This window comes from Scylla paramamosain, chromosome 44, assembly GCF_035594125.1.
Source record: "Scylla paramamosain isolate STU-SP2022 chromosome 44, ASM3559412v1, whole genome shotgun sequence".
Taxonomy (NCBI): Eukaryota; Metazoa; Arthropoda; class Malacostraca; order Decapoda; family Portunidae; genus Scylla; species Scylla paramamosain.
The window spans coordinates 4,142,515-4,155,014 of NC_087194.1; the positions used below are offsets into that span (position 1 = coordinate 4,142,515).

The 12,500-nt window shown below is 45.1% G+C and overlaps 2 protein-coding genes across 3 annotated transcripts in view; one reads left to right on the top strand and one right to left on the bottom strand.

The window, feature by feature from the left end:
* Positions 1–9,807, top strand: part of LOC135094091 (mucin-2-like) — a 20,418-nt gene extending 10,611 nt beyond the window's left edge. Inside the window, exons 2-7 of one of the 2 annotated variants that reach the window (XM_063993870.1) lie at positions 3,205–3,334; positions 4,283–5,041; positions 5,503–5,619; positions 6,069–6,200; positions 7,212–7,343; positions 8,340–9,807. In XM_063993870.1, the coding sequence (XP_063849940.1) occupies positions 4,486–5,041; positions 5,503–5,619; positions 6,069–6,200; positions 7,212–7,343; positions 8,340–9,409 (2,007 nt within the window). In that variant the 5' untranslated portion in view covers positions 3,205–3,334; positions 4,283–4,485 and the 3' untranslated portion in view covers positions 9,410–9,807. The remainder of the gene's footprint in view (positions 1–3,204; positions 3,335–4,282; positions 5,042–5,502; positions 5,620–6,068; positions 6,201–7,211; positions 7,344–8,339) is intronic. The other variant, XM_063993871.1, reaches the window with a different exon arrangement.
* Positions 9,808–11,148: 1,341 nt separating this feature from the next.
* Positions 11,149–12,500, bottom strand: part of LOC135094197 (uncharacterized) — a 1,991-nt gene continuing 639 nt past the window's right edge. Inside the window, exon 2 of the mRNA XM_063994054.1 lies at positions 11,149–12,500. This exon is cut by the window's right edge and continues 217 nt beyond it. Coding sequence (XP_063850124.1) covers positions 11,260–12,500 — 1,241 coding nt within the window. The 3' untranslated portion in view covers positions 11,149–11,259.

Sequence of the window (12,500 nt, forward strand, 5' to 3'; positions counted from 1 at the left end):
TTTATTGTAATCCTTTTCTTACGTTTTATTATGTTCCTATTTTATCACCTTACGTGCTTGGTTGTAAATGAGACAATGTTGGCAGTAAAATAACAATAATAATGACAATAATCTCTCTCTCTCTCTCTCTCTCTCTCTCTCTCTCTCTCTCTCTCTCTCTCTCTCTCTCTCTCTCTCTCTCTCTCTCTCTCTCTCTCTCTCTCTCTCTCTCAAGGGAATGATAACAGTTTTGCAGTCACAAGAAATAATGAATGATGAATATACAAATGAACTAATTATGGAGTGAGCTAATTAGTGAATGACCAGGCAGAGAATTAGTCACTTTATCCTTTCTTCATTTCTTTATCACAAACGTACTGTAACGTCTCTTTCGCTCAGTATCTTTTCTTCGTTTTCTTCCTTGACGAAGTTAAACACGTTTTCTGTAATGCTTTCATTGCTATGTCCGTTTTTTGTTGACATTCAGATCTGTGTAACAAATCGCTTGCATGAATATAAAGAAGGAAGAAGAATGCAGTTAATTTAATCTTTGCTAAGCTACAGAATTATAAAGAAGAAAAATGAAGTTAATTTAATCCTTGCTAAACTACTGAACTATAAAGAAGGAAGAAGAAGGATGAAGTTAATCTAATCTTTGATAAACTACACTACTATGAATTTAAGAGGTTGCAGTTGACAAATGATTCTTTTAAGAGCTGTAAATAATCATGGTAAAGATTATCGAACAGGGAAAGGGTTAATGGAATCGTTAATATTTGGTAATAAATAGTAACACTGTTGAAATATTTGAGCATAAGCTAGAAAAGAAAGGAAGGAAGGAAGAAAAAAAAAAGAAGAGGAACGAAAGTAAAGTAAGGTAAAAGTAAAAATAAATAAGTAAATAAAATAAAATAAATAACGAAAGAAGAAAAAACAAAAAACAAACAAAGACAAGAAAAAATAAAAAGAAAAAAAAATAACAAGCATAATTAACTTCTATATATTTTTGTTCATAGTAATAGCTAGAATAACGCTTCTCTTTCAACGTAGCCTATCGCTGTGCTGCATAGTGTTCCTTTCCTGACCCTTGCTGCCCTATGACCTCTTTCTCTAGGACAGACAGCCTCGTTAAGTCCAGTAGGGCTGTTGCTGTCTCTTGTTTCCTGTGCATTCTTTTGTTTTCCTTTATTTTAATTATTTATATTTTTTCCTTCCTTTTCTCTCTTCCCAGTAATATCTTTTCTTTTTATTATTTTCTATAGTAACATCTCTCTCTCTCTCTCTCTCTCTCTCTCTCTCTCTCTCTCTCTCTCTCTCTCTCTCTCTCTCTCTCTCTCTCTCTCTCTCTCTCTCTCTCTCTCTCAATATTTTCCCTTTTTCCTGAGCTTCTTCATAATTTGCACATTAAAATCTCTTTCTCTCTTCCTCACTTCTTCCTTTCTTTTTTTCATGATGTGTATCTCTCTCTCTCTCTCTCTCTCTCTCTCTCTCTCTCTCTCTCTCTCTCTCTCTCTCTCTCTCTCTCTCTCTCTCTCTCTCTCTCTCTCTTTCTCTCTCTCTCTCTCTCTCTCTTCCCCATCATCCCATCGGTCACCGGCCTCATGCGTAGGTAAATAAGCTCTTCCCCAATCTACTTCCTCTTATGTATTGTAGGTAACGTGGCACACTCCCATCTCCCTTACATTCCCTGTTTTTACTCCTCCTTTCCTCCTCCTTGTCCTGATCTTTCTTCCATCTATATTTTCTGCCATTCTTTCCCTCTCCTCTCTCTTATCTATCTTATCTTTCTCTTCTCTGCTCTTTTTGCTTATGTTCTTTTCCATCATTTCTCCTCGTCCTTGTATTATTCTGTCTTTTATCTTCTTTGTAATCGTTGTTCTCTCCCTCCTCGTTCTCTTTTTCTTCCTTCTTATCCTTGTCTTTTCCTTCTAAAACCTTCCCATCTGTTTTCTTCTTTGTTGTGGTCTTCCTTGTTTTTCTTTTAAATTTTCCTCCTCACCCCCTTCCTTCTTGTTCCTCTTTAAAACCTCCTCTTCTTCGTCGTGGTCTTCCTCGTTCTTCATTTAAATTTTCCTCCTCACCCCCTTCCTTCTTGTTCCTCTTTAAAACCTCCTTTCACATTCTTCTCATAAAACATCGTATGCTGGCACCTCCTCTCTTTTTCGTCTTCTCCTCCTCCTCCTCCTCGTTCGTTATTTGTCTTCCTCGTCGCTTTGCTTCTCTTCCTTGTCCTTGTCCCATTATTTTCTTAAATTTTCACCTGATCTCTTCCTCTTTTCCGCTTCCGCTAGACCCATCACTATTACACCTGCACAAAGGTGGACAGATGAACAGGTGTGGCTCTCAGCTTCCCACACACCTGAGAGAGAGAGAGAGGGCGAGAGCAAGTATATAAGGGCACCCTACTGACTTATCCACACAGAGCCCATCCCCTTCGCTTACTGCTTTCATCCCCTCGTCTATCCCAACTTAGCTATGGGCTGGGCATCACTGGCACTGGGGCTCCTTGTCCTAGTCTCTGCCTCCTATCAGGTGAAAGACTGGTGGATGTAAAGATGTGATACGTAGACGAAGATTAGTGGTTCAGTTTGGTACCGTAAAAAGCTGCTAAAGGATTAAAATGGAGATTGGTTTGCTGATTAGATTTGATGATTGACTGACTGAGTTTGATAGCATGCAAGAAGCTACTGATTGGTTATTTAGAAGAATGCAAAGTTCGTTAGCTCATTTGCTGACTGACTAATTGATTCTGGTGCTCTACAACACACTACTGATGGAGGAAATTTGATACACTGCAACACACTGGCATGACTAATTGATTAAAGCAATGCAAAAGTCAGGATAAGATTGACTGGCTCGCTAGCTTTACTGAGTGATCGATTCTGATGCCCTGTGATTCCCTACTGATTGAGTGATTGACGAACTGACTGATTGACTAAGGGATTCCTCGTTAACTTGAACAAATCACACATTTTGCTTTCCTTCTTATTTGACTCTTACGTCCCATGGTTATCTGTTACCGTGCCTTCTTTCACTCATCCAGCCTTACATACCCTGGTTATTTGTCTGTCTTGCCTTCCTTCACTCTTACATGTTCTGGTTATCTGTCTATCGTGTCTTCTATCACTCATCCACTCTTTTATTCCTTGGTTATCTGTCTATCGTGTCTTTCACTCATCCCTAACCCTGTCTTCTTTCACTCATTCTGCCTGGTCTCTTCCACAGCAGGCATCGGGCAAGACATGCAAGGAGGCAGGCGGGCAGTGCTTGGGAGACAAACGTGCACAGATCTGCTCCCAGTACCTGGACTCCTCCCTCAGCTGTGAGGAGGGCAAAGTGTGCTGTACGAGGAAAGGTAAGTGTGATGGCTGTCATGTCCTCTTGGGTACTTTATATAAATGGACATATTATACTGTATCTTAATGAGGGAGCCAGTGCTGTATTCCTTCCTGTGTTTAGTTTTATCTTACAGGTCCTGTGGTTGGCTAATAGTTCATCAGTTGTTGGGTCGTATAAGACTTGTTAGTGGACCAGTTTGAGGGAGGAAGTGTATATATGTTATACTCAACCTTTGGCTATGACTGTCTTGTGTACATTTAAACACCATCATGAGGTTCCTCAAGGCACCACTGTAACTCTCCATCTTTGTGTTGTAGTGTTCCATCTTGGACAGTGCATAGAAGGAGAAATACTGTACTGTGAGGTCTTAATGAATATCCCACCACTGCCCTCGTGGACAGTCCACAGAAACACATTATAGCATTATACGATATCTTATGGAAATCTCACCGCTGCTGTCAGTGTAGTGTTCCCTCTCTTTGGCAATCCATAGAGAGAGACATACCATGGGCTCTTACTGAGGATCCCACCGCTGCCACCAGTGTAGTGTTCCCTCTCTTTGGCAATCCATAGAGAGAGACATATCATGGGCTCTTACTGAGGATCCCACCGCTGCCACCAGTGTAGTGTTCCCTCTCTTTGGCAATCCTTAGAAACACAGATGTCTTATACTACATATACCGTATCTTTGGAATCTCACAGCTGCTACCAATGCAGTGTCACTCTCTTGGGCAGCGCACAGGAACGCAGACAAATTATACTGTAACATATATTAATGAAGATCCCATTGCTGCCACAAGTTTTTGGGCAATCCATAACAAAACATACATATACCATAAAAAATCCAATATTATGAAGTTCATTGTCTCAGGGACCAAAACCCAGAAAGTTCAGGCAAATTCCAGACAGTGTTATTTAGTCAACATCATCAGCTCATCCTTTGCCTCCATCCTTCGCTCCCCAGGTCCTGCCAGCAGTGCAGACATCCTTGACACATTGAAGGATGAGGGTGATAATGCGATACGAAGAGGCAAAGGAAGACGAGGAAATATAGAGGGACAAGAACAAGAGAGAAGCGCAAGGGGAAACAGAAAAGCAACAAGAGGATCAGATAAAGGAAATGGAAAGGATAGGAAGAGGAAAACTAAGACACAGAAGAGAAAGAAGATGAATGTAATGAAAAATGAGCAAAGAAATAAGAGGGAAAGAGGTAACAAGGATAAGAAATCTAAGAACAGGGATGAAGAAGAAAGCAAGAAGAGAAGGACGAAGACAAATGTATTGAAGAAAATGCTACGAAAGAAGAACAAGAAAGCAAGTAACAAAGAAAACAAAACTGGGAATAGGAATGTGGAGAAGAAAGAGAAGAGGAAGAAGAAAAAGACAAACATAATGAAGAAAATGCTAAGAAAGAAGAACAAGAAAGCAAGTAACAGGGAAAACAAAACTGGAAATGGGAATGTGGAAAAGAAAGAGGAAAGGAGGAAGAAGAAGAAGACAAATGTAATGATGAAAGTACTAAGAAAGAAGACAAAGGGAAGTAACAAAGAACACAAGACGGGAAATGCAAATAAGGAGAAAAAGATGAAGAGGAAGATGAAGAGAAAAAACAAGGTGAATGGCGATAAGAGAATAAAAACGAAGAAGATGAAGAACAAAATTAAGTCAGTGAAGAAGAAGGAGGAAAAGAAGAAAGGAGATGAGGTAGAAGCGAAGATCAAATGTAAGTATGATGAAAGAATGAAAGAAAATAGAAATAAGGATCCTTAGTTTTCACATAATACAGCACTAATTTTTCCTTTTTATCCTTTCTTTTCTACTTATATTTTACATTTCTTTTAAATACTACATAGTTTGGTTTCTTCAATTGCTTTCTTTCACCTTTCTTTTCTCCCTTGCGATTAACTATGCAATATTCCCTCCTGGGCACGTCACAGAAACACTTCCATTGGTCCCACTGCTGCCACCAGTATAACACCTCCCTCTTTGTGCACTGGAACCACAGACACTGGAACCACAACACTTGTCAGGTCTTGTTATTGTATTTTTATGTCTGCTCACTACATCATCACTACAATCATCACTTCTCATCATCTTTATCATAAACTGAATCCCCTTACTATCTCTGTATCATCCTATCATATCCTGTCTCTTGCCTCATGCCTTGTCTTGCCTTGCCCTCAGTCTGCCGCACCGGGAAGAAGTGCAAGAAGGCCCATGGCGTGTGCCAGTCTTTGTACGACAAGTGTAAGGGCAAGACACTGAAGGGAGGCTGCAATGATGATGACTGTGTCTGCTGTGGTGGGTATTGACCTCATACTGTGCTATAGGAAGGTGGATGGTTGGTGTGGTAGTACAGGATAGGCTAGGATAAGATAAGACAAACATTAACAGGTTCAAGTTCAGCAAAGGTAGATTGATAAAGAAGATAGGAAGGGATGCTTTCAGATGAGGTAGCAGGTGAATAGAAGTCTTGATGATACATGGACAAAAGTATAGCCAAGTGACTGGAATAGACTCAGGTATCAGATTGTTAGTGCACAGTCAAGAGGGAGCTTTTTGGGAAGACTAGACTCACACAGGGACTGCCATGTATGAGTCTACTGGCTATTCGTACTTGCACCATTCTTTGGGCTCATAGATTCTAAGGTCCTCACGTACCAGAACTTTCTCCTTTCATCAACCTGAGACTTATCTATCAGCATTAGCAGTACAGATGTGATGTGACGCACCTTTTCTCTTCCGTGCAGTCCCCAAACCCCAGTGCAAGACCAAGAAACACTGTATGAAGAAGAAGGGTGTGTGTCAGCCCAAGAAGAATCCCTGTAAGGGCAAAGTCAGCAAGAAGGGTTGTGCGGGCAAGGGCTGCGTCTGCTGCTACAGTAAGTGCAATGATGTGAATATATTACAGTGCTAAGAGAGAGTGTACTATTTTAGACCAGGTGATTAGAAAGATTGAAAGAAAAAGGAAATCCATCACTAGCCACGCATGTTTATCTCCTTAACTTGCTATCTGTTTGTCTATCTTTCTGTCTACCTATCTATCTCTCTGTCTACCCATCTATCTCTCTATCTATCTTGCCTTGCTTCCTTGTATGCTTTTACCATCCCATTATTCATATTCTTTCCTCTCACATATTCGAGCATCTGTCTTGATCTGATATTGTCCTAGCATTCCCTCTTTCCATATTTGAATTCTCCAACTATTCTGAAATGCATAGGGTTCTCATGAAGGCCGTTTTCTAAGGTGACGAAGATGACTGATTGAGTTCTCATGGGTGTTTCTCTAATTTTTACGATTCATGATCCTTGTTAAGCTGGGCAAGATGTGTTAAGAAGTTGACTTTAGCCAGCAGACATTTAGACAGTGAAGTTAATCTCGTGTCGTCTACATTCAAGGATAAAGAAAACAGTCCCACCTCTGCCACCAGTGTAACCTTTCGCTAAGCAAGTCAGTGAGTTCACATCTATGGCGTGGAATCACCGGTGTGGTTTCATATTATTGGTGTTGCAGTGGTTTAGCCTGCAATAATTTATTAACCTAGGAAAGACAAATACAAGCACATCCACAATGACACAAATAAAGGCAGCAACAAAAACGCACAAAGGCAAGGAAACAAAAGAGACAAGCAAAAGGCGTTAATTTCTCCCTTTGTATGATCCCACCATCACTACCACCACCACCACCACCACTACCACCACCACCACCACTACCACCACCACCACTACCACTGCAAAAGAAGATAGACAAGAACATCCGCAATGACACAAAAAATAAAGGTAATCAGTGGAAGAGAAACAAAATAGATGAGCCAAAGGTCGTCTCAGTTCCTCCCCCTGTGTGACCCATACATCACCACCACCACCACCACTGCACAATCCCACCCTCACAGAGAAGAAGAAGAAGTGTACGCTGACCCCTGAGTGTTACGAAGTGCACGGCAAGTGTCAGAAGAAAAACAAACCCTGCCATGGCTGGATCCTGTTCAACGGCTGCAAAGGGAAGCATTGCGTGTGCTGCTATGGTGAGTGTTGCTGTTTTATTTTGTTTTAATAAGAAGAATGTTAATAATAATAATAATGATAATAATAATAATAATAATAATAATAATAATAATAATAATAATAATAATAATAATAATAATAATAGTAGTAAAAGTAATAATACTTTATTTTGAGGAATAGTAAAAAATATAATCCTAAAAGTTTAAACATTGTATATATTTACTGGAAAGGAAACGCGTGTATTAAAATTGAGAAGTCATTTTCCTGATCATTTGAGCATAAAGGAACCGATGTGGTTTTTCCAGCATTCACCTACTTTAACCTATTAATCTGTATGTAAAGTAATGGAATACTGAGAGTTCTAATGTTCATGCTACTTAACTTGCAACGTGTACAGTGACCTCAAACAATCATGTTAATCCAGTTTGATTTTTCCCACCATCTAGTATTGAGTAACTCTCCACAGTCAATGGCCTCTTCTTTGCCCTCTCCCTTTATTAGTCAGTGGAAAGGAGAGAGGAACTTTCCCAGCTAAATGGACTCATCTTCTTTGCCCTCTTCTGTCACTAGTCATTGGAAAGTAGAGATCATATAATGGGAAACACTGCTACCTAAGAATTTGCCAAGAGAGCAAAAAATACAACTTGGATTTAGAGATATGATTTGATTACTTTGGTCAAGCGTAACACTGACCGTATGACTGTGTGATGTTTCTTCCTTTTGGGCAATTGATCCCACCGCTGCCACCAGTGTAGTGGATTGCTCCCTTTGGACGCTGCAAAGGAACACAGAACAATTTGATAAAAAAAAAAAAAAAAGGGATATTAGGCAGTGTCCCAGATGTAACCATGAGGATTGTGAAATCTGAAGACTGAGTTTTTCGTATCATAAGAGTTGTTATGGTGTAGTGAATGGTGTGTGTGTGTGTGTGTGTGTGTGTGTGTGTGGAGGGATGTAGGTGTGGGTGAATGTTTTCTTACTCATTTATTTATTTATTTTATTTTTTTCATGAACAGATAAGAAGACCACGCCTGATACCCCGACAACCACCACCACCTCCACCACCACCACCTCTTCCACCACTACGTCTACTACCACCACCTCCACCACCTCCACCACTACCACCTCCACCACCTCCACCACCTCCACCACTACCACCTCCACCACCTCCACCACCTCCACCACTACCACCTCCACCACCTCCACCACCTCCACCACTACCACCTCCACCACCTCCACCACCTCCACCACTACCACCTCCACCACCTCCACCACTACCACCTCCACCACCTCCACCACTACCACCTCCACCACCTCCACCACCTCCACCACTACCACCTCCACCACCTCCACCACTACCACCTCCACCACCTCCACCACTACCACCTCCACCACCTCCACCACTACCACCTCCACCACCTCCACCACTACCACCTCCACCACCTCCACCACCTCCACCACTACCACCTCCACCACCTCCACCACTACCACCTCCACCACCTCCACCACTACCACCTCCACCACCTCCACCACCTCCACCACCACTACATCTACCACTACCACCTCCACCACCTCCACCACCTCCACCACTACCACCTCCACCACCTCCACCACCTCCACCACTACCACCTCCACCACCTCCACCACTACCACCTCCACCACCTCCACCACCTCCACCACTACCACCTCCACCACCTCCACCACCTCCACCACTACCACCTCCACCACCTCCACCACTACTACATCTACCACCACCACCTCCACCACCTCCACCACCACCACCTCCACCACCTCCACCACCACTACGTCTACTACCACCACCTCAACCACCTCCACCACCACCTCCACCACCACCACCACTACGTCCACCACTACCACCTCCACTACCTCCACCACTACCTCCACCAGCACTACGTCTACCACTACCACCTCCACCACCACCACCACTACCTCCAGCACCACCACTACTACTACCTCCACCACCACCACTACTACCTCCACCACCACTACCACCACCACCACTACCACCACCACCACCACTACCACCACCAGCACCACCACTACCACCACCACCACCACTGTCTAATCCAGCAGTACCACTACAGTATGAGGCAATGGATTGAAGGGACCATGATATGTGGATGGGACGTGGGTGGATAACGCATGGCTTTAGGTGGAAAATGCATCAGCTCCACCTAAAAGAAAAGAACACTGACTTGAAGAAAACGGAGCGCGGTTATCAAGAAGGCCAACTCCGTAAAAAGGGGAAAAAAGTAGAAAACTTATATATCTTTACTTCCATGTCGTTATCAAAGTGTTACAGATTCATTGAACTTACGTGGTCTTTGCTATGCTTTGTAATAACATTTGTGCACTTTGTATAACATTTCGCCCAAGATGTTGAGTATACAGCATCGTCAATGTATGAAACCAACACTCTTATGTGAGAAAATACATCCTTTTCGAACTTGCACTGCATCAAAATGGTTTTCTTGTATATATGTTCCTCATCTCATGTCACTGGGCTGCCGTGGTGCAGAGGTAGCGTGTGTGGCTGGAGAGCGATGGGTCTACAGGCGCGCGAGTTCGAATTCTGGTCAGGTTACGAGGTTAGGAAGGGCATCCACTCCGGATAACAGCTCCTCTGCTACATCCACTTCCATTACCACCAACACCACTTCCACCATTCCCACCACTATTAACACCACCACCATCTTCACAACTACAACCACCACCACTACCAATGTCAACAGAATAATCACCACCACCTCTTTCATCAGCAGGATTACCACTACCACTATCAGCAGTACCACTGTCACCACTACCACTACAACTGTCAGCAGTACTAGCACCACCACTACCGATACCAGAAATACTACTGTCACTGTTATCAGTACTACTTCAATTGTCAGCAGCACCACAACCACTGTCAGCAGTACCACAACCATTGTCAGCAGCACCACAACCACAATTGGCAGCACCACAACCACTGTCAGCAATACTACTATCACTGTTAGCAGTACCAGCACCACTGTCAGCAGTACTACTACCACTGTTAGCAGCATCACAACCACTGTCAGCAGTATTTACTACCACTGTCAGCAGTACCACAACCAGCATTACAGCTGTCAGCAGTACTATTACCTACCACTGTCAGCAGTACTACTATCACTGTCAGCAGTACTACTACCACTGTCAGCAGTACTACTACCACTGTCAGCACCACTACTACCACTGTCAGCAGCACTACTACCACTGTCAGCAGTACTACTACCACTGTCAGCACCACTACTACCACTGTCAGCAGTACTACTACCACTGTCAGCACCACTACTACCACTGTCAGCAGCACTACTACCACTGTAAATAGCACTACAACTTTGCGTCATCAGTGAAAAAACAAAAACAAAAGAAAGCCAAGGAGAACATCCAAGAGAGCTTGTGTGATCACCTGTGTGGTCGCTGAGAGCAGTGCTGGCGCGACATTTCAAAACACTTGCCGTGGTGATAAGGAAATATGCTTTTCCTATTATTTTGTTCCCTCGAGGCCAGACAAGTAGAATTCTGGGGTATTAAGTCGACCTGCATAATATATCTTTCCCAGCCTCTAGAAACAAAATGAAGTCTACGGCGTTACCTTGTCACGTTTCTTTTTACATTTTTATTTTGTTATTCATATTTTAAATTAAGTTCTCTGCTGCGATGTTTAAATGACTGTGTGTGTGTGTGTGTGTGTGTGTGTGTGTGTGTGTGTGTGTGTGTGTGTGTGTGTGTGTGTGTGTGTGTGTTTTTTGTTTGGTGCAGGAATGAATGACAGTAAAGGTTATTTTCTCTTTTTATTACAAAAGCGAGACTCTTACAGGTAAATGTAATGAATTATAAGATTATAAGATGAAGATGAGACGGTGGAGGGGAGGGGGAGGGGAGGAGGGGCCACTATAGCAAGGCACGGGCAGCCAACAGGGTGAGGAGGGTGGCGGGGGCCAGGGCGAGGGGCGTGCCTGAGGAGTTAGGCTTTGGGGTGATGGTGGGGGTAGGGTGTGTGGGAGGCGGGGTGTGGGTGGTGTCGGGTGAGGTTGAAGAGGTGGCGGTGGTTGTAGTGGATGTGTGGGTTGGGTGTGAAGGAGACGGGATGTGGGTGGTGTCGGGTGAGGTTGAAGAGGTGGCAGTGTGGGTGGGGTGTGAGGGAGACGGGATGTGGGTGGTGTCAGGTGAGGTTGAAGAGGTGTGAGTGGGCTGTGAGGGGGTGAGGGTGGGTGCGGAGGGTGAGGGGGTCAGAGTGGGCGGGGGTACAATGTGTGTGGGTGGGAGGGCGGGCGTGTCTCTGCAGGCGGCAAGGAAGGCGGCCAGCCTTGAGCCGTCCCGGCAAACACTATGTGCCACCAGTGCCTCCTGCAGGTCATGCTGCACCTCCGTGGTGGGCGCAGTGGCCGCCCAGCCCAGGGCTGCGCAGCGGCAGGAGAAGGTGTTGTCTGCCGCCGAGAAGAGGAGCAGATCTTGGTGCAGCGTGAAGGCGTGGGGCGCCGTGAGGCTCCAGGTGTTGTTGTTGAGGGCCAGGAAGGTGCGAAGCGGCGCCCCCTGTCTGCCTCGCAGCGCGGCCAGCGCCCCGTCCTCCACGCCCGCCAGGCTGTTGTCCACCAGCATGGCGGCGCTGACCTCGCATGGGCTGTGCAGCTCCAGGGCCAGAGCGGAGGGTGCCAGGTGACCCACCACGTTGCCCACCAAGATCAGGAACCCGAAGGCGTCGCCGCTGAGGGCGCGCTGCTGTATCACCTCGATGCTGTTGTTGTACAGCAGCAGCTGGGACCCAAAGTCCGGCAGTGACATGTTGGGGGCGCGGAATGCACTCTGGCGGGCAGACAGCACTTCCAGCACACGGCTGCGGTCAGGGCTCCGCGCCGCCCCACACGTGCGCTCCTCCTCCTCCGCGGTGCTGGCGCTGGTCAGGTTGATGGCCAGGGACTGCAGGTCCTCGATGCTGCAGTGCGCCAAGATGAGGTCCCGCAGCGCAGGTAGGTTGGCCCACGCCCCGCTCTCCACCACGCCCAGGCTGGCGTCCACCATCTCCACCACGCGGAGGTGCGGCAGTCCCATAAAGGCCCCGCGGCGCACCACGGCCGCCGCGCCGCCCAGCAGCCGCACCTCGCGCAGCAACTGCAGGCCCTGGAAAGCGTGGG